The following is a 22,683-nucleotide window of genomic DNA, read 5'->3' as shown; positions in this document are numbered from 1 at the left end:
TTTGGAAGATTGGAGACGAGGTACTGACAGAAGTGAAGCTGTGAGGACGGGGCGTGAGTCGTGCTTGGGTAGCTCAGTTGGTAGAGCACTTGCCCGCGAAATGCAAAGCTTCCGAGTTCGAGTCTCGGTCCGGCACACAGTTTTAATCTGCCAGGAAGTTTCATATCAGCGCACACTCCGCTGCAGAGTGAAAATCTCATTCTGCTCTCAAATCTGTTTATGGTATTCCAGCTCCGTTGGTTGTTATGCAGTGGATCGGCATACGTCTCTCGGTACCATGAGCGATCATTGTCCACTCAAAATGGCGACGCTCAACTTATCCACGTGCGCATGTTTGTGGCAGTATATGTTTGCAACATCATTGTCTTGCAGCATCTCTCTCTCTCTCTCTCTCTCTCTCTCCCTCTCACCCTTAAAGCTATGGGAAAGATCAAATAATATTAATTTTGGGTCTCGTCAAATGATTATGTAATTTATAAACTTGCTTAACGTGTGTACTGAAGTACTGTATTTGTCGATATGATTTTACCAATTCTGTACTCCTGTTTTTAACATTGTAATATTCCTTTGTCACATTGTGCATAGACGTACTCATTACGATGAAGTATTCCCTTTGTCACTATGTACGATCACGTGGTACCGTCCACACACATTAGCACTAGGTTGCCTTATGAGACGTGGTCTTGTCTCCCTGTATTGTTTGTTTCGAAAGAAAGGCACCCATTCAATTTAGCAATGCGTGCGCCAATTACCTTTTTTAGCGTTTTCCAAGTATCGAGCTTGGAATAGCAGCTTGACTAAAATGAGTTTCACTGAATCAGCTCAATCTTCGTTGGACTTTCAAGTTAAAAACAGTACGAATGGGAAGCACATATGCCCCCACGAGCTTAGTCTATAAGTCAATGTTCATTAACGTTTTGTCTCTGGTTATCGCGTATGTGTGTTCCATATTTTAGTCTGTGTCCTATAATGAAATATTTCACAGTTGGAAATTTTTGCCGTCGTCACTAAAGACTTTTCCGAGATAGACTGCGTTACCAGGGATCAATGTTTGACTATTTGGAGAACAAATCAGTCAATGCATGTGCGAACATTACGGAAGGCGAACTACTCGCTGTTGAGAGAAATGTCGTTACACGTATTGACAAATGCATTGAGGTTGACGGACATGATTTTGAGCATTTATTGCATTAATGTGGTATTTACAGGTAATCACGCTGTCACAGCATGCGTTGCCAAACGGTTCAAATGGGTCTGAGCACTATGCGACTTAACTTCTGAGGTCATGAGTCGCCTAGAACTTAGAACTAATTAAACCTAACTAACCTAAGGATATCACACACATCCGTGCCCGAGGCAGGATTCGAACCTGCGACCGTAGCGGTCGCTCGGTTCCAGACTGTAGCTCCCAGAACTGCACGGCCACTCCGACCGTCATGCGTTCTCGGAAATGATAAGTTCACAAATTACATGTATCACACTGGAACAACCGAAATAAAATGGTCAAACGTATCTACGTTGTGTATTTTAATTTGAGAAACCTACTTGTTACCAACTGTTCGTCTAAAATTTTGAGTCGTATGTTTGTGACTATTACAGCGCCATCTATCACAAAGCCAAGAAAGTGGTCCAACGAAAACATTCATATTTCTTTAAGTACTACACGAATGTGTAATAAAAATGGGGATTCTTATTTCAAAAAAACGCACTTGATATCCGTTTGACCTACGGCAGCGCCATCTGGTTTCCCACTTCTTTCTTTGCAGTATTTTCGTTTGAAGCTTATTTCGTGAGATATTTGGCCCGGTCACTATCAGTGCACCACCCTGTATATAGTGGCCACAGTATGCCGAGGATACTATATTTCAGGCATTACCTCTCACTAAGGACAACGAAGTGACCGATGGCCTTCATTTAATGAGCGAGAGCATCACCGTTTGCGCATAGTTGCCAGTGATTACACGCAAGCAACACTGCGTGAAATAATCACAGAAATCACTGTGCGACGTACGACGAACGTACCCGTTAGGACAGTGTGGTGAAATCTGGTGTCAGTGGGGTATGACAGCAGACGACCCACGCAAGTACCTTCGCTAAGATCATGTCACCGCCTGCAGCACCCCTCCTGACCTCGTGACCATATCGGTCGGACGCTCGACGACTGGAAACCCGTGGACTGGTCAGATGAGTCACGATTTTAGCTAGTTACCTATGATGGTAGGGTCCGACAGAGCCATGGATCCAAGTTGTCAACAAAACACTTGGAATGTTTGTTGTGGCGCCATAGTGGTGTGGTGTAAACCGATCATTGACTGTAAATAGATATATTCGATTACACTGAAACAATTTGCAGCCATTCATGGACTTAATGTTCCCAAACAACCATGGAACTGTCACATGAATCCCATCGAACAATTATCAGATAGTTCGCGCACGAAATCCGGCACCGGCAAATCTTCCGCAAATATGGACGGCTGTAGAGGCGCTAGAGCTCACTATTTCTCAATGGGACATCCAACGACTTGTTGAATCCCTGCCACGTCGATTTTCCGCATTGCGACGGACAAAAAGAAGCCCCTACACGACATTATGAGGTATCCCAGTGTGTATCTGGTTAGTAGCTTGCAACATGAGTCTCATTCCTTCGGTACTGTAAATCGTAGCTGACAGTTTTCTTTGGCACTCAAATACGTTTCCATGATAAACTGCTCAACCACTGCTAATGAAGTGTTTCCTTTTGATAACAGTAGACGCAGAATAAGGAAGTAGATCAAGGTTGATAAACAGACGGGCGCTAATATCTCACAACAAACAATTAAACAATAATAAGACCGAATTTATTTTTATTTTGTCAGTCTTCGCACACTTTGCTGATGTCAAGTTGTCTGCACTATCTCTATGCCGCTAATGAATTTTGTCTTCTGCATTTTAGAGATACATACGTGTGTCATAGACTCAATCAAAATTTTGTGATTGCGTTGTACTGCTCGGCTTCTTTTAAAGTTGCAAACTGTTAAAGTCGATGTTATATCCTTCGTAACTTATTTTACTGTTTATACGCGTGTTTAATACTGATCATATTGAGGTACATTACACACGCCGTAAGGTTATCTAACAGTTGCTTAGTTTATGAATCAATTTACTGCCTTTCCTAGCTTCAGTGTCATTAATTTCTCTTTCCGGTTTGTTATTTCGAGTTTTGTGTTTGAGATAGATTATGTGAGTGTGTGCATGTGCGCGTATTATGTGCTCTATCGATAAAGCTGTACGCAAGTTTTACTCAACTTCGGCTAATCAACAGGAGTTAAGGTTGGTGACTGAACATAAAGGAATTTATAACGTTACCAAAATTTCAGTGACTACCTTCAGAGAAAGCCCCATTACAATAAAATTTATATTGCATACTGCCATGTTTCTCTCTTTGAGAAACATTTTTCAAGTTACCGTCGCTGCCGTTCGACTGATCATCTATGTATTAATTTTTTTATACCTTGGCCCTTAATTGTAATTCATTTCCCACATTTCACCTTCGTTTTCTGTCCTCTTTTCTGCTTGAATAATATGGCAGATAAGCTGCAGCCCTGACTAATCTTTTCTCAATTATTGTTTCCCTTTCATGTTCTATTGCTCTTATAACCACAGTTGTTTCAGTACATATTGTGCAAAACCTTTTACTTAATGTGGAATAACAATTAACACAGAATCAATCAGAGTACAATGTTTCGGTGCTCATTATTTCATCATGTTCCGTAAATGGTAAGTATTCTGTGTTATCTTATCTCTTTAAATTTTATTAGCTTTTCAGCAAGGTTATTTGGTTCTTCACTTCGCGTATTTGGAGTATGTTATTTCATTATCATTTCATTCGACAGAATTTGTAGAAATTATAATTCTAAATATCCAGCTACACTATTAGTGCATGAGCCAACGCTACTAATCACTTCTTCGTAGCAAATCCGAACTTTCACTGAAATCATAAATGAATTTTCTTTGCACTGTTTGTTCCCAGTACACCACTTGTCGACCATGTATACGCTATTAGCGACAGCATGGCTGCTGGCGGCCTCAGAATACGCGGCGGCAATGGCTATCTCAACGGATTCCGTAACAACGCCGCCAAACATCATCTTCATAGTGGCTGATGATCTGGTAAGTACCACACTTTCACTCTCGAGCCTTCAGTTTCGCACAACGAAGCTGAACAGCGTTTGAATTCTTAGGTGACGGACGAGTAATTATGTGAACTTACCATTTTATTCATAGCTATCATTTTTCCTTTTCTCCCATAGTCCAAGTTTCACTACCGTGCGATACTGCATTCCAAAAGAAGATTCTCAGAAATTTCTTTCTCAAATTAAAGGCTCTGTTTGATGTTAGTAGACTTCTCTTGGTCAGAAATGCTCTTTTTTCTACTTCTATTCTACTTTTTTATGTCTTGCTTCGTCCGTCATGGGTTGTTTTGCTGCCTAGGTAGCAAAATTCCTTAACTTTTTCTACTTCGTGGTTATCAACCCTGATGTTAAGTTTCTCGGTTTTCTCATTTCTGCTTTCTCCTTACATTCGTCTTTCTTGGATTTACTCTCAGTCATTTTCTCTACTCGTTAGACTAATTACTCCATTCAGAATATCCTACTGGACATGAATTCTTCTCCATTTTGACTGACGACAGCAATATTATCGGCGAATCTTATCACTGATAGCCTTTCACCTTGAATTAATTTCGCTCTTGGACCTTTCTTTTACTCTCGTAATTGCTTCTTCGTTGTTCAAATTCAGCAATAGGTGTGAAAACTCTATTCCTGTCTTACACTCTTTGAATCCTAGCACCTCGTTCTTGATCTTCCACTAGTACTTTTCCCTCTTCGCTGTTGTACATATTACCCGTCGTTCCCTACAGCTTAGCCATATTTTCCTGAGAATTTCGAACATCTTGCACCATTTTACGTTGTCGAACGCTTCCAGGTCGACAAAACTGACGAACCTGTCTTGATATGTCTTCAATATTTCCATTATTGTCAACCGCAACGTCAGAATTGCCTCTCTAGTGCTTTTACCTTTCATAAAGCAAAACAGACCGTCATCCAACATATTCTCATCTTTATTTTCCAGTCTCGTGCACATTATTCTCGTCAGCAACTTGGATGTATGAGCTGTTAAGCTGATTGTACAATAATTCTCGCACTTGTCAGTTATTGCAATCTTCGTAATTGTGTAGATGATGTTTTTCCGAAAATCAGACGGTGTTAGCCAAAGAAACTGGTATAGGCATGCGCACTCAAACAAAGAGACACGTAAACAGGCATAATACGGCGCTGTGGACGGCATCGCCTATATAAGACAATAAGTGTCTTAGAACCGTTACTGCTGTTACAATGACAGGTTATCAAAATTTTGGTGAGTTTGGACGTGGTGTTACAGTCGGCGCACGAGCGATAGGACACAACACCCTCCAAATAGCCGTATAGTGTGGATTTCCCCGTACGACCATTTCACGAGTTTACCGTAAATATCAGGAAACAGGTAAAACATCAAATCAGCAACATCGTTGCAGCTGGGAAAAGATCCTACAAGAACGGGACCAAAGACGACTAAAGAGAATCGATGAACGTGACTGAAGACAAGCCTTCCGCAAGTTACTGCGGATTTCAATGCTGGGCCATCAACAAGTGTCAGCGTGGGAACCATTTCGCAAAACATCATCGATATGGGCTTTCAGAGCCGAAAGTCCACTTGTGTACCCTTGATGAATTCACGAGGCAAAGCTTTACGCCTCGCCTGGGTCCATCAGTTGATGACTGGAAACATGTTGCCTGGTCGGACAAGTCTCGTTTCAGTTTGTATCGAGCAGATGGACGTTTACGGGTATGGAAACAACCTCGCCAATCCATGGACCCTGCTTGTCAGCAGGGGACTGTTCAAGCTGGTGGAGGCTCTGTAATGGTTTGGGGCGTGCGGGGAGTGTGCAGTTGGAGTAATATGCTACCCCTGATACGTATAGATACAGGAACACTCTTCTGAGTTTAAACACTTCTGCTGGCCACCAAGCTCCCCAGACATGAACATTATTGAGCATATCTGGGATGCCTTGCAACGTGCTGTTCAGAAGAGATCTCCAACCTCTCTTACTCTTACGGATTTATGGAGAGCTCTGCAGGATTCTTGGCGTCAGTTCCCTCCAGAACTACTTCCAACACTAGTCTGGTCCATGCCACGTCGTGTTGCAACACTTCAGCGGGCTCGCGGCGACCCTACGCGATATCAGGCAGGTGTACCACTTTCTTTGTTTCCTCAGTGTACATTCTGTACACCAATGTGAATAGCTTTTTTGTTGACACTTCTCTCAATGATTTTAGAAATTATGATGGAAGGTTATCTATCCCTTCGGCCTTATTCGATCTCAAGTCTTCCAAGGCTCCTTCAGATGCTGATTCTAATAAATGCCCCATCTCTGTGGTATCGACTCCTGTTTGTGCTTCTATTACGTCATCGGACAAGTCTTCCCCCTCATCTAGGCTTTCAATGTACTCATTCCACCTATCCGCTCTCTCCTCTGTATTTAACAGTGGAATTCCAGTAACGCCTTTAATGTTACCACACTTGCTTTTAATTTCATCGAAATGTGTCATGACTTTTTGGTGCAGTCCTTCCGAGACTAATTTTTCTTTCGATTTCTTCACATTAACATGCAGCCATTTCGCCTTGGCTTCCCTGCACTTCCCAGTTACTTTATTACTATGTGACTTGTATTTCTGCATTCGTGAATGCCCTTGAACATTTTTGTACTTCCTTCTTTCATCGACCTACTCAAGTATTTCTTCTGTTACCCATGGTTACTTCGCAGCTACCTTCTTTGTGCCTATGTTTTTCTTCTAAGCTGCTGTGATTGCCATTTTTAGAGACGTCCATTCCTCTTCATCTGAACTGCCTATTGAATTATTCCTTATCACTCTATAGCCTCAGAGAACCTCGAGCATATCTATTCATTCGTTAGTATATCCGCTTCCCACTTCTTTGCACATTGATTCTTTCTGACTACTCGCTCAAACTTCAGCCTGATCTTCGTCACTACTAAATAATGATCATAATGATCTGAGTCTATATTGCCGCTGGGTATGCCTTACAATCCGATATCTGATTCCGGCATCTCCTCCTGACCGTGGTGTAATCCAACTGAGTGTTCGTTATTACTATCTCAAATTTATTGTAGAACTCAATTAGTCTCTTCTTGTCTCATTCGTAGTACTAAGATCATATTCTTCCATGACCCTTCTTTCTAGTTCTTCCCTCACAATTATATTTCATTCCATCACGACTATTAGATTTTCATCACCTTTACGTGTTGAATTATCCATTGAATATCCTCCTTTACTTTCTCCATCTCTTTATCTTCGGCGTGCAACGTAGTCACATATACCTGAACTATTGTTGACGGTGTTGGTGTGCACTCGATTGTTATGAGAGCAACCCTTTCACCGAACTGTAAACGGTAACTCACTGTCTGCCCCATCTTACTATTTATAACGAAGCCTACTCTCATTATACTATTTTCTGCAGACGGTTATATTGCCCTATACTCATGTGACCAGAAATCCTTGTCTTCTTAGCACTTCACTTCACTGAGCACTGCTATACGTAGACTGAACTCATGCATTTCCATTTTCTCATTTTCTAGCTTCCTTACCATGATCAAACCTCTGAAATCCCACGCTCCGACCCGTTGAATGTTATCCTTTCATTGGTTATGTAGTCTTTTTCTGCTGGACACCTGCCCCTTAGCAGTTTCCTCCCGAAGATCCGAATGGGGGATGTGTCTGGAGTCCTTTGCCAAAGGAGAGATTATCATGGCGATTTTTCAGTTACAGGCTACATTATGTCGTCACATATGATGTGCCTTTAATGCAGTAGCTTCCATTGCCATCTGCATCCTCACGGCATTGATCACAGCTGGTTCTTCCGCCTTTGGGGGCAGCTTCCCACGGCAAGGACAAGAGTGTGCCCTGAGCCTCTGTTCGAACTTCCACCCTCTTTGGCAAGGGCGTTTGCTGAATAAGGATGACTTCTTATGGCGGAAGTCTTCGGCCGCCATTACAGATAATTTTTATTCAGAAATTAAGCGGGTGGAGGGGGTGGGGATGTTCGAACACGTGACAGAGAACCTTTTGATTAGGAAGGAGAGACGCTACCCCTAGACCACGGGTGCACCCTCCTGTAGCTAACTTTCTTTAAAACAATCAGATAAACACGGATATTGCAATATGTCTACAATATCTGTTGTGCGTATTTCTGCCTATATAAATTTAGCACAGTAGACACTTCTGACAATGTGCATTATTGTGTCTGTCACAGCCAATGCGTTTCAGGAGTATTTGATTTACCCAGGCTAGTTAATTCTCGCTTTTCCTCAGTAACGCCTAACACTGAGTACCCCACACCTGAAACAACAACAACAACAACAAAATACACAGTTAATAGCATGTCCACCATGGTAACCCTTCGTTAATAAATCTTTGTGTATGCTACATTCTTGTGTGATCTTCCTTTTTCTTGTCGAGCACCTTAGCTTTTCTGCATAGCGGCTTATATGAAATGTTTACAGTGTTTTCCCTTGGTGTTTACTGTGAAGAACATCCCCATAAAATAGATATTTTTCGCTTCGTATCAGCAGCATGGCAGAACCTGGGCTCTTGTCTCTCTGTTTCGAGCCCACTTACTCTCTTATGCTATTTTGTTTTGTTCATTATCTTCCGTTTTCAGTTTACATGATTATTACTATATACTATTTAGAGAATGTACTTAGACATTTTAGTTTACAAGCTTTCCAATAAATATCTATTGATTTCTTGCCCTCTATCCCTATCTCTCAGTGGAACATTCGACATAGCCGCTTCAATATTGTTTTTCTTCTATACTTAGAATTTATCTGATTAATTTCCGTGTTAGTATTTATATTTTCCTTTTACTGAATAACAGGCGCTGTTCATAATTACAATTTCATTTTTTTACTTAGTTTCTCGTGAACTCCTTAGTACAAGAATTATTATGAGTATCTGCAACGTGTACTTCAACTTATGATCGTCTTTCTGGACTGTAGTTGTTCGTAACGTTTCTGCCACTTACGTTAATCTCTCTACAACCATAACGGTATTCGTGTTTCCTTCGAAGTGTTCTATGTAAACGCTGCATCTACTAACAAGAATCTGAGTCTGTTTAGATACCTCGCTTACCATTTCTGTTTCTCAAATGTCACAGCGTTTGCTTGGAACCTGTTGTTGATGGCAGAGGACACTTTTTATAGTTTCGACTCGCAATCAGTCGCTTTTCTCGCTGTTCATTGCCACCTTACTCGGACAGCGTTGAATTTTATTTGAGCCTTAAATATTCAGTAAGAAACCTGTAGAATGTTACTACAATAGTGTAAAGTTGCGTAACATTTTTTGCTGAACAGTAAGTTGTTTATCTCATCCACAGACTTTTTTGGGTAAGCACTGATTGAGATGTAGCTCAATTATTATTTTATTGACACCTGGTATACATTCCATCCAACAAGAAACTAATTACTTCAATGTCTGACGATTAAAAGCAATTATGAAAAGAGGTACAGAACTCAAAACAGCAGATAACAGATCGTAATAACACTCAATGTTAAATGTCAAAAAGTACAGTTCTCCTGAGCCACTGAATGTAGATATTCACTATTTTTTATGATGTAAAACTAAGTCATTAAAAGACGGAAACATTGCTTTTTTTTATACGAACCTCTTCCAGGGCTGGAATGACGTTAGTTTCCACGGCTCCGATCAGATTCCTACGCCCAACATCGACGCCTTGGCATACCACGGCGTCATCCTCAACAGTCATTACGTGCAGCCTGTGTGTACGCCTTCGAGATCAGCTCTCATGACTGGGAAGTACCCTATTCGCACAGGTCAGTACTATGAATGAAATGGTTCCAGTGCATGACAATTTCTTTCGATTGCGGTAGATGTTATGAACCTATTCGTGACGACGATGTCACCTTAGCCATTTATAAATTTATTTATTTATTTATTTATTTATTGATTTATTTAACCTGGCAAGATTTGGGCCATCAGGCCCTCTCTTACATCTAACCAGGCATTCTACTTATTTTACATTCATATGTTTTAGTAGGCATGTTAAACTACATCTAGTACAAAAAGTGAAATAAACAATTTGAAAGGTACACCTGGAAAAATACATACATATAGAGTTTATATTCTTAGGTCACAAGTACTGTTATAATTAGACGTTATTGAAGAGACAGATTTTAGATAGGAGTGCCGGCAGCACGGAGTATGAGGGAGACTCATGGTGAAGGGAGGAGAAGAATAGAGACATGATGAAACATAATTAAGGAAATATAAAGGAAAAGAAGATTGCGTGGCTAATAGAGAAAGATGAAGGGGAAGGCATCTCAGGAGCAAGATAGGAGACGCTAGCTTTGCTATTTGACAGCTGAGGGGATTGTCCTTGTACATTAATTTTGTGGAGAACTTTGTGAGGATGATAGTAGGAAATGTTTCAACTTCTTCTTAAAAGCAGCAGGAGATCGAATTTTGCGCAAGGTAAGGGGCAGTTTGTTCCATAGGCGGACAGCGGCACCTGAGAAGGAGTTTGCAAAAGTTTTTGTTTTGTGAGTGGGCACAGTTAGGATACCAAATAAGAGTGACCTCGTGTTTCGATTATGATGACATGACAGGTTTTTAATCTCTGAAGCAAGGTACTGGGATGCTTGCGCGATGAGGAGTCGGTGGAGTAGACATAGAGTGTGGTAGTCACGCAATTTGTCCGGCCGCAGCCACCCTAGCTCGGAGTATGAAGCACTAACATGATCATATCGGCGAATGTTGCAGGTGTAACGCACACAGGCATTCATGGTTAGCTCTAGCCGTCTTTTGTTTTCACTACTCATGCCTTGTTGAATCACATCACAATAGTGGAGGTTCGGTAGAACGAGTGCTTGCACGAGCTGGCGTTTCAAGTCCTGTGGAAATATGTTCCGAAACTTTTTGAGAGCATAGAGACAACCAGACGTCTTTCGGCACACTGCGACTGTATTCTCCGCCCAGTTGAGATGCTCATCCAAAGTTACACCCAAGTTCTTCACTGTTTTCTGATATGGTATTAGAGTACCGTCGAGCAGAATAGGAGGTAGCCGTTCGCGGAAATCTGAACTTATTAATTTCTGATGGGCTATTAAGATTACTTGCGTCTTTTTTGCATTTAGTTTAAGCCCCAGGTTTTTCGCCCATCTCACTACTGAAGACAGATCATCATTCATCTGAGCGATTGCAGTGTTTACATCTTCAGGTCTGACGCTTAGGTAGAGCTGGAGGTCGTCGGCATAGAAATGATATTTACAGGAGGACAGAACCGACGAAATGTCGTTGACATATAAAGAAAACAAAAGTGGTCCTAAGACTGATCCTTGTGGCACTCCCGAGGAAACATGTTTCCAGGAAGATTTTTCATTTACGCAGACAACACATTGCTGTCTGTCTTTTAAGTAGCTTTCAAACCATCTCATTGCACTATCAGATAAATTAAGCTGTTGCATTTTTCTGAGCAATATGTCAAAGTTAACAGTGTCAAAAGCTTTGCTGAAGTCCAGTAGCGTCAATATTGTTGCCTTTCGATTGTCGATGCCATATTTCAGGTCATCAGTTACTTTAATTAGAGCATTGTTTGTGCTGTGATGTTTACGGAAACCGGATTGAAATTTGTCATATAGGCTGAATTCATGCAAGTGTTCAGTGATTTGGTCATGAACAATATATTCAAGTGCTTTGGAAACAGCAGGCAGTATGCTAATTGGTCGGTAATCACTAGGCAGTTGCGGGTTTTCGATCTTAGGGATGGGTCGAATTAGGCTTCTTTTCCATGCAGTAGGATATATTCCGTTCACGAGAGAAAAATTAAATATGTCAGTTAAGACAGGTACTAAGATATCGGCAACATTCTTAATCATGGTTATACCGATACTGTCGCTGCCTATTGCATCAGAAGAGATTCTCATTATTGCTATTCTTGCCGTATTTGTTGTTACATGTTTTAGATGGAAGGTATCGTTGTTAGTTATCCTGTTTGGGGATTCTTGTGGACGGTAATTATCAGCTGTGCTGGTATTCAGAGGTGGAGAGAAGAATTCATTTAATTCGTTAGCAGACACATGAAAAGTAGTTTCCGATTTTGCCTTTCCGACCCCCAAGCTACGGAGATTCTTCCATAGAGTCGTGGGCGTCAGATCGCTGCATACAAGGGAGCGAGCGTGCCTGATTTTAGCATTGCGAATGCATTGTTTCACTCTGTTCCGTAGCTTTCTATATTCTTCGAAACGCTCGGGTTTCGGATCTGCCTTGAAACGCCTGTGGGCAGCATCCCTATTAGTCATCATTTGACGTAATTCAGCTGTCAGCCATGGAGCAGGAGATTTTCTTACACGGATTGTGCGCACAGGTGCATGTTTGTCATAGAGGGCAGTGAGTTTATCACCAAGTTCATTAATTTTGCCGTCGATTGTGAGTTTTCTGATTATTTGATGCCATAGGATTTCTGAGCAATCGGCTGTTAGAGCGTCAAGGTCAAAACGTTTCATGTTCCTACAAGTTATGTAACGCGATTTGATCCTTGGGGGCTGCACAGAGTAGGCCAGGAATATTACATCATGTGCTGAGAGGCCAGGGGCCGATGTTTGACCAACATCTCTTACTTTGTCAGTCTGTTTCGTTGCGATTACGTCTATAAGAGTATGACTGTGCGCCGTATGGTGTGTAGGTTGTAATGGAAGAATGTTCATGCTATTGCAACTAAACAGTCTTCTTAGGTTTATTGCGGAGGGAGTGTCTCTTAGCAGGTCTATGTTCAAGTCACCCATTACGATGACATGTTCGTATTGACACTGAAGTGAATGTAATTCCGACTGGAAGGAACTCATTGAGCTTATTTTTGGCGGCTTGTACACGACGCCAGTCAACAATTTCCGACTTTGTATATTTATTTCAATGAACATGAATTCAGCCTCTTTTTCTTCAGCAGGATTTGACGTACATAAGACTTTCGCTTTGAGATCTGTTCGTATACACGCGCCGACCCCGCCACCTCGCTTTTTTGATGTGTCTGCCCTAAGAAATGTGTACCCTGGGAGATGAAAAGATGCAGAGGATATGTGTGGTTTCAACCACGTTTCGGATAAGAGGATTACGTGGTAGTTTAGTTGGTTGAAGAGGAGGCTAAGTTCTTCGTAATGCGCAGGTAAAGACTGGATGTTGCAGTGAGCTGCTAAAAGCTCTGACGCGTTCCGCCGAGCAGCCTGGAGAAGGGTGGCAGACTGGTTTGTCCCTTTGTTAGGCACTACCTGCCGCGAGGGGCACTGGCCGCTGCTTCCGCCAAGTGACATACCACAGGGGTGTCCGAGATTTTGCACGCCCTGTTTGTGACACTGCGAGTGCCGAATGAAGGCGCCTGCTAAAGATTTCCTGAGGTTGCGGGAGTATAGAAAATGGATTAGTGGTATTCTGTGCAAGGAGAATATGACCAAAATAGTGACGGCTGTGTGTCACTGTGTATCCTCTGTCGTACGAGGAGAAATGTAATTAGCGTATTTGAAACAGCTTAGGGTGGAAATAAGGGAGAAGGCAGTGATTTAAGAGGCCGATGCTGCCAGCAGAGAGAAGTAAGCTTAGTAATTAATAGATTATCGTAGGAAGCTAGAAATAAATTATGATTTATGAGTCTTAATCACGCATTTCCTCCCAAAAACCAACGACATCAACAGTCAGCCAGAAACTTTCTCTGGGTTATGACCAAGTACTTGCTGAATCATTCCATTTTTCATATTTCCTTTCATCATAAACATATTCCTTTATGTGGTCCTGGGAGGGTGTATGGGAAAGCTGAATTTGATAAAAGGACGTAACAATTAGAAATGGATAATTAGATCTTTTATTAACTGAAAACTGAGATTTACTTGCAGAGATACATTAACATCGACTTGCGGAGCAAATAACTGTGTTTTCAAAGAGGCACAGTTACCTTTCGGACACTGTTCTTCAGTATTTCTGTATTATTAATATCATCAGTAATTTGGCATTCACTGCTAGCTTAAGAGCTCCTCCAGACTTTCCTGTGCTCTGCGATCTTTAACGATTCTGTACCATGTTGATCCTGTAAATTTCATAAAATCATGTATTTATCGAATGAATTCTTTGTTCCATCTACACTCCTGGAAATTGAAATAAGAACACCGTGAATTCATTGTCCCAGGAAGGGGAAACTTTATTGACACATTCCTGGGGTCAGATACATCACATGATCACACTGACAGAACCACAGGCACATAGACACAGGCAATAGAGCATGCACAATGTCGGCACTAGTACAGTGTTCAAATGGTTCAAATGGCTCTGAGCACTATGGGACTCAACTGCTGTGGTTATAAGTCCCCTAGAACTTAGAACTACTTAAACCTAACTAACCTAAGGACAGCACACAACACCCAGCCATCACGAGGCAGAGAAAATCCCTGACCCCACCGGGAATCGAACCCGGGAACCCGGGCGTGGGAAGCGAGAACGCTACCGCACGACCACGAGATGCGGGCTAGTACAGTGTATATCCACCTTTCGCAGCAATGCAGGCTGCTATTCTCGCATGGAGACGATCGTAGAGATGCTGGACGTAGTCCTATGGAACGGCTTCCCATGCCATTTCCACCTGGCGCCTCAGTTGGACCAGCGTTCTTGCTGGACGTGCAGACCGCGTGAGACGACGCTTCATCCAGTCCCAAACATGTTCAATGGGGGACAGATCCGGAGATCTTGCTGGCCAGGGTAGTTGACTTACGCCTTCTAGAGCACGTTGGGTGGCACGGGATACATGCGGACGTGCATTGTCCTGTTGGAACAGCAAGTTCCCTTGCCGGTCTAGGAATGGTAGAACGATGGGTTCGATGACGGTTTGGATGTAACGTGCACTATTCAGTGTCCCCTCGACGATCACCAGTGGTGTACGGCCAGTGTAGGAGATCGCTCCCCACACCATGATGCCGGGTGTTGGCCCTGTGTGCCTCGGTCGTATGCAGTCCTGATTGTGGTGCTCACCTGCACGGCGCCAAACACGCATACGACCATCATTGGCACCAAGGCAGAAGCGACTCTCATCGCTGAAGACGACACGTCTCCATTCGTCCCTCCATTCACGCCTGTCGCGACAACACTGGAGCCGGGCTGCACGATGTTGGGGCGTGAGCGGAAGACGGCCTAACGGTGTGCGGGACCGTAGCCCAGCTTCATGGAGACGGTTGCGAATGGTCCTCGCCGATACCCCAGGAGCAACAGTGTCCCTAATTTGCTGGGAAGTGGCGGTGCGGCCCCCTACGGCACTGCGTAGGATCCTACGGTCTTGGCGTGCATCCGTGCGTCGCTGCGGTCCGGTCCCAGGTCGACGGGCACGTGCACCTTCCGCCGACCACTGGCGACAACATCGATGTACTGTGGAGACCTCACGCCCCACGTGTTGAGCAATTCGGCGGTACGTCCACCCGGCCTCCCGCATGCCCACTATACGCCCTCGCTCAAAGTCCGTCAACTGCACATACGGTTCACGTCCACGCTGTCGCGGCATGCTACCAGTGTTAAAGACTGCGATGGAGCTCCGTATGCCACGGCAAACTGGCTGACACTGACGGCGGCGGTGCACAAATGCTGCGCAGCTAGCGCCATTCGACAGCCAACACCGCGGTTCCTGGTGTGTCCGCTGTGCCGTGCGTGTGATCATTCCTTGTACAGCCCTCTCGCAGTGTCCGGAGCAAGTATGGTGGGTCTCACACACCGGTGTCAATGTGTTCTTTTTTCCATTTCCAGGAGTGTATTATCAAGTCACCTAACTCCATATACAACTCAACTCCATTTTTAATACAGGCATAGTTATGCCTTCAATTCCAGTCTATTCTCTGATCAATGTATTTGTTTGCTAATTTGCTCTAATAGTTCTTGACTTGCAGCTCTCCGTTCCTAGCTAAGCAACTTTCCGCTTTGAAAATCCAAGTCCCATGGTTAAAAGTTAAAACTGGTAATAAATATTGGATATAAACTTTTTGGTCAAATAGATATATGTCTTGGTTTTCAAACGTCAATTTAGTCCTCAGTGCTGCTGTTAGGTTCCGAATGCCCTCAATTAAAAAGGGTGGCCTCTTGCGAGGTGGCCAGTAATAGTTTGAAAAACATGTAAAGGTTTGCAGGGTAGGTTGTGCTGAGAAGTAGTAGTTGAGGAAAAATTAAATAGGTCGCGCCGTTTCCTCGTTAATTAGCATTGAAGTTAGCCAATCAGGCCGTCGCGTGTGAAAATTCATGCGCCACGCCAGAGACGCTGACGCCGAACTTCTTTGTTTGGTTTCCTAAAGGAGAACAGGAAAGCGCAACAAAAATTGGACGTTGGAGGACAGCAAGGATCGAGCCGGAGCCAAAGACTGAGCAGTCTCGTGCGCTATTATAACTGGTTCATGTATGTCAGATACAGTATCCTTAAGTGACGCTCTCTCATTTCGCAGTGTCATACCAACCTGATAAATTTTACTGGAAGCTGATGTACCCAGTAAAATTGTTGTATGGTTGAATGAAAACTTCTTTCTCGAATGCACTCGGTATATATTTTGCTGAAACATAATAATAATCTCTGAATCTCATATAAAATAATAATTCATTCTAATAGTTCCATACTACAATTTCGTTTACAAACTGTAAGTGGTTCTTTGCGCTATACCAACGTTTAAGGCAGGTTGTGTCGTAGACTGATGTAGAAAGAAGTACAACATTTTCCTTTTCTTTTACAGTGTTCATATCTAAGCCTCTGTCTGTCTTCATTCTGCACTCCGCTGAAGCCTCATGCGGAGAAGTAAATCACAATTCACCTACTGCTACACACTGCATGATATGGCTTTCCTACACTATGTACTACGTTGAAGTAATTACGAAGGTATTGTTAACGTTGTGTGAGCAGTCTGTGTGGCCAGCTAGATTTAACGTTGTGTTTTGTTCAAATGGGATTTTAAGGCATTTTTCACACAGATTCAATTGATTAACAGGTTTGGAGTTTATAGTGTGAAAACGTGCGTATTCAAGCGATTCTCAGTGTCAGTTCGATACTGGTGGTGAAATAAGAGAAATTCATTTAGGAACTTTTCATCCGTTTGTGGATTACGAGCCTGAGAAACACTGACCATTGATGAAAGTTGTGAAACACAAAAACATCTGCCAGAATTAAACAGATAAGTCTTAATGATACTTAAAGCAGCAAATGAATCGGTTCAAACAATAAAATGGATGAATAGTATGAAGGCTTTCACGACCGGTTGACATATCTTCTGATAAACCTTCCGGGATGTAAGGTCGTGGTCCATGAAACTCTTCAGCTCCTAACGTTTCGTCCAGAGCTGCGCTGGACATCTTCAGGGGGGTGTTTCTCCTCCGGTGAGTCTTGCCGACTGACGGGTCGGACGTCTGAGAGTGACTTATATATCGTAGAAAGTGGGTGTGACCAGAGTTACGGGACGAAACGATAGGAGTTGAAGAGTTTCATGGACCACGACCTTACATCCCGGAAGGTTTACCAGAAGAAAATGGAAGAATTTCGATGTCCAAAAAGAAAATGTCAGAGAGATGACCACTACTAGAATGTAAAAGTCTGATCAGCGGATTTGGTTAGTAAATGTAACATAACAGTTTGAAGCTAGTGTTATGGAAAAGCTCTCTTCAAATCTCACACTTAAATACAGGGATTATTAGAATACGACGAATATAGTACGAAAAGAGGACAAAGTGGCTGAAAGGCCTTTGATTATCGCCTCCAAGCGAAAGGTATTCCTTGGTACTACACACATCAAAAAAATTTTGCATCACCCCAGTTCACAGAACTCCTGAAGATAGACATTGACTGGATATTATATCACAGACACAGTCCTTATGACTGTTCAGAGATGTCACTAAACCCGCCAAAAGATGTAAACAACTATGCATGAGCAGCGCCTATTAGACAGAGGAGATCCGGCAGCTGGTCAGTTCCAGTCATTCCACCAGGAAGGAGGTGCATGGCTCGTGTTGTCTGTAGTTCAACCATGCCTACACGGTCAGTACCGTGGTTCGATAGCATCCGCATTGTTATTTTCTGCCAGGAAGGGCTCTCAACACGGGAAGTGTCCAGGCGTCTCGGAGTGAACGAAAGCGATGTTGTTCGGACATGGAGGAGATACAGAGAGACTGGAACAGTCGATGACATGCCTCGCTCAGACCTCCCAAGGGCTACATACTACTGCAGTGGATGATCACTACCTACGGATTATGGCTCGGAGGAACCGTGATAGCAACGCCACCATATTGAATAATGCTGTTCGTGCAGCCACAGGACGTCGTGTTACGACTCAAACTGTACACAATAGGCTCCATGATGCTCAACTTGACTCCCGACGTCCATGGGGAGGTCCATGTTTGCAACCACGGAACCATGCAGCGCGGTACAGATGGGTCCAACAAAATGCCGAATGGACAACTCATGATTGGCATCAAGTTCTCTTCACCGATGAGTGTCGCATATGCTTCCAACCAGACACTCGTCGGAGACGTTTTTGGAGGCAATCCGGTCAAGTTGAACGCCTTACACATAGTGTCCAGCGAGTGCAGCAAGATGGAGGTTCCCAGTTGTTTTGGGGTGGCATTGTGTGGGGCCGACGTACGCCACTGGTGGTCATGGAAGGCACCGTAATGGCTGTACGATACAATTGTGAACCAAATTGGTAGCATACTGGCGAGGCCTTCGTCTTCATGGACGACAATTCACGCCCCCATCGTGCGCATCTTGTGAATGACGTGACCCACAACCGCTCTGTGGGATCTACATCGAATCACCGATGAGGTGTGGGACAATCTGGACAAACAGTGCCTTGACGAGGCATGCATCAATGCAATGAACGTGCTACTGGTTATTAGAGGTACCGGTGTGTACAGCATTCTGAACCGCCAGCTCTGAAGGTCTCGCTGTATGGGGGTAAACATCACATGCGTGGTTTTCATGTGCAATAAAAAGTGCGGAAATGATGTTTATGTTGATCTCTATTCAGATTTTCTATACAGGTTCCGGAAGTCTCGGAACCGAGATGATACAAATCTGTTTTTGATGTGTTTATATTCAAACTACCACTACAGAGCAAAATCCAGAACGGAGGGAAATTTGATCGGCATGTGTTTATTTTTGTCTTGCTTTCTCGTGAGAAACTTTTGTGCTGGCCTGCACTTCCTGTGTATTTGTGTTTGTGAAATGGTTCAAATGGCTCTGAGCGCTATGGGACTTAACATCTGTGGTCACCAGTCCCCTAGAACTTAGAACTACTTAAGCCTAACTAACCTAAGGACATCACACACATCCATGCCCGAGGCAGGATTCGAACCTGCGACCGTAGCAGTCGCGCGGTTCCGCGAGACCACCGTGGCTGGCGTGTGTATCTCGAAGAGTACACTGAAATATGCATGTCGTTATGTTAGTCAGAGAGTACACTGAAATATGCATATCGTTGTGTTAGATAAACTAAGGCGATAAAAGCGTAGCAAACGCGGAGGAACAAAGCACTTGTCAAGAGAACAAGAAAACACTATTCGTAGTTAGAAGTTTAACTGTAACGGTTGCAACTATCATAAGTATACGTAACGTGACTACGTTGAGCATCATATGCTATGCTGAAACTCTGTTATTTGTGACGAAACCGATAATTTAGACGAGTAGTTGCATGAGTCGGAAGTAGGTTCCAGTCCTACAAAACAATAATAGCTAATGTAATGAAAACAAAATGATTTCCGAAAACTCTATAATAAAAATTAATATCGTTGTCTCCATTCACACTAATTAACAAGAATTTTCTTTTGTACTGATTATATTGTAATAATTCTCCACATTGGAAGACTGTACATCTGCTAAACCACTGTCGAGAAATGGTTGTCTGTCAACAGGTATGCAGGGGCAGCCCATTTCTCCCGCTCAGCTTCGCGCGCTGCCCGAGGGGAAGATCCTGCCGCAGTACCTCAAGGACCTGGGCTACGTCACCAGAGCTGTGGGCAAGTGGCACCTCGGCCACCACTCAAAGAAGTACACCCCAACGTACCGTGGGTTCGACTCACACCTCGGCTACTGGAGTGGTCTGGTTGGCTACTATGACTTCATAATCCAATCTGGAGTAAGTCTGTATACGTATCGGGGAAGAGTCCCAGTGACATTTTATTCTTGCAAGTGGGAATGGTGGTAGCAAGAAGTAATACATAAGGAATAACTTCCGAACGCCTGGCCAACTTTTGGTACTCATATCTGGAAAAAAATCTGCTGTCGACCAGGTCAAACCTAACAATCATAGAGTGGGAAATGGATGCGACTAGAGGAGAGACGGTGATGACATGTAAGAAACGCAATTGAAAGTTGGAGCATGACGATGACTGAATAGTACAGAAAGAAATGTTACGGGATTACGATGCGTCTAACGCCTTCAGGATGTGTTTCATTGTGGGAACGTGTTGGCATGTAAAATGATAAGGACTAAGACTTACGTTCCTTTCTCCATGTAATAACAGTTTCGAGAGAAACGAAGATCTAGGCCAAAACAATACCACAAGAGTCAGAATCCAGTGTTATTTCAACCAAATATTAGATTTCCAATAGGTCTACATTAATCACTGTTATTATTTATCGAAAAGTACAGTAAATAAAACGAATAAGTCACATGAAGCAGTTCAGCGTATCCATGATTTCGTTAATGTAATTATCAATTAGGTTTTATTTCCCTGGTTTGCTTTATAGCTGGATCACGTAGTGATGGTTTTTGATCAGTATAGCAGACAGAGCTCTGTATAAACATTAGATCAACATCAGAGCAGGCGGAGGCGTCTTGGACATCTCACGCTTTAAGGCCAAGTGTAAAACTCGGAACGAAGCAGGACCATATCTGCATTGCCAGACATTAACGCTGTAACACAGTGAGACAAACGTCAGGTTGTCATGGGGTATACCACACGTTTGAATACGCAAATCAGCAGCATTTCAGCGAAATCGCATGCGGTAAGTAGCACTAACATCGTCGTCATTCTAAACATAGGGAAAGATTACGCAGTGGATATCTCATTCAGATATCGCATTTGAGTGTTGATTTTAGAGACCGTGTTATGCCAAGTCAAACGAAGACATGCCTACCAAGACGTGTCTCCATTCGAGAGCATCAGGATCGTACCATGTAAGGACTGCGGGTAACGGATCAGAGACGTAGCCGTTAGCGTAGGTCCGGTTGGTGCCGCTGTCATGTGATCATGGAATTGATGGGTTCAGGAGAACCCTATTGAACGCCATGCGTGATTCCAACGCATCATTTGGGTTGTCCTTCCTTTCCATCAATGAACAATCGCTTAGTAGTGCAAAGTCACCAGGACCAGATGGCAGACCTAGAAAAATCCCGCCTTATATCGTTGGGGCAACGAAGGATACCCATCAACTGGAAAAAAACACAGTTATTCGAGTTTTCAAGAAAGGTCGTAAAAAAGAAGCATACAGTTATAGAGCTTTATTGTTCTCGTCAGTGTGTTGTGGAATTACGGGCAAAGTTTTATTCTCAAGAATTATGACGTTTTTGGAGAACGAAATTCTCATCTTTCAAAATGAGTATGGGTTCTGCAAACAAAACCTGCGGAACACAGTTTGTTCTGTTTCTCCATGAGATCCACAGCGCAGTAGACGACGGTGCCCAGGTTGATGCCGTGTTCCTTGAGTTCATGAGCTTATAGAGTATCGCAGCAGATTTGCTACTGGATTCAATACATCCTTGCAGACAGAGCTCAACTCACCGTTCTTAACGGAACAAAATGGACAGATGTAAAGGTAATTTCCGAAGTACCCCAAGGAAGTGAAATAGGACCGTTACTATTTACAATACATGTAAATGATCTAGTAAAAAGCATGGATGATCTTTAAAACTGTTCGCAGATGATGCGGTTGTCTATAACAAAGTAGCACCGCCAGAAGAGAGTAGTGATCTTCAGAATTACGGAGGATTGATGAATGGTACAGACTCTGGCTGTCGACCCTGAACGTAAATAAATGTAATATACTGCTCACGCACAGGAAAAGAAAGCAACTACTTTACGACAACACTATTGATGAGAAACTGCTGGAAACCGTATCCATCGTAAAATATCTAGAAGTATCTATTCAGATTGACCTTAAGTGGAATCACCACATGAAACAATCAGTATCAAAAGCCATTGCCAGACTGAGATTTATAGAAAGAAACTTAAACAAATATAGTTCATCGACGAAGGAAGTGGCTTATGTGGCACTTGTTTGACCGATACCTGAGTATTTTTCATCAATATGTTATCGTTACCAGGTAGGATTGACAGAAGGGGTAGAGAAGATCCAACGAAGAGCAGCTCATTTCGTCATGGGATCATTTAGTCGACGTGAGTGCGTTACCGACATGCTCAAGAAACTCCAGTGGAAATTTAGAAATTCGTGGTAAGTTCCTATGGGACCAAACTGCTGAGGTCATCAGTCCCTAGGTTTACACACTACTTAATCTTACTTAAACTGACTTACGCCAAGGACCACACAAACACCCATGCCTGAACGAGGACTCGGACCTCTGAC

At 43.1% G+C, this 22,683-nt stretch overlaps 1 protein-coding gene across 1 annotated transcript in view; it reads left to right on the top strand.

Moving 5' to 3' along the window:
• The window catches only part of LOC124605900 (arylsulfatase B-like), a 72,310-nt gene that overhangs the window by 4,590 nt on the left and 45,037 nt on the right, over positions 1-22,683 (top strand). Inside the window, exons 2-4 of the mRNA XM_047137846.1 lie at positions 4,010-4,149; positions 9,766-9,925; positions 20,010-20,233. Coding sequence (XP_046993802.1) covers positions 4,010-4,149; positions 9,766-9,925; positions 20,010-20,233 — 524 coding nt within the window. The remainder of the gene's footprint in view (positions 1-4,009; positions 4,150-9,765; positions 9,926-20,009; positions 20,234-22,683) is intronic.

This window comes from Schistocerca americana, chromosome 3, assembly GCF_021461395.2.
Source record: "Schistocerca americana isolate TAMUIC-IGC-003095 chromosome 3, iqSchAmer2.1, whole genome shotgun sequence".
NCBI classification, from domain to species: Eukaryota; Metazoa; Arthropoda; class Insecta; order Orthoptera; family Acrididae; genus Schistocerca; species Schistocerca americana.
Note: the sequence above shows the minus strand (reverse complement) of the source record. Positions and strands in the feature narration are given on the sequence as shown.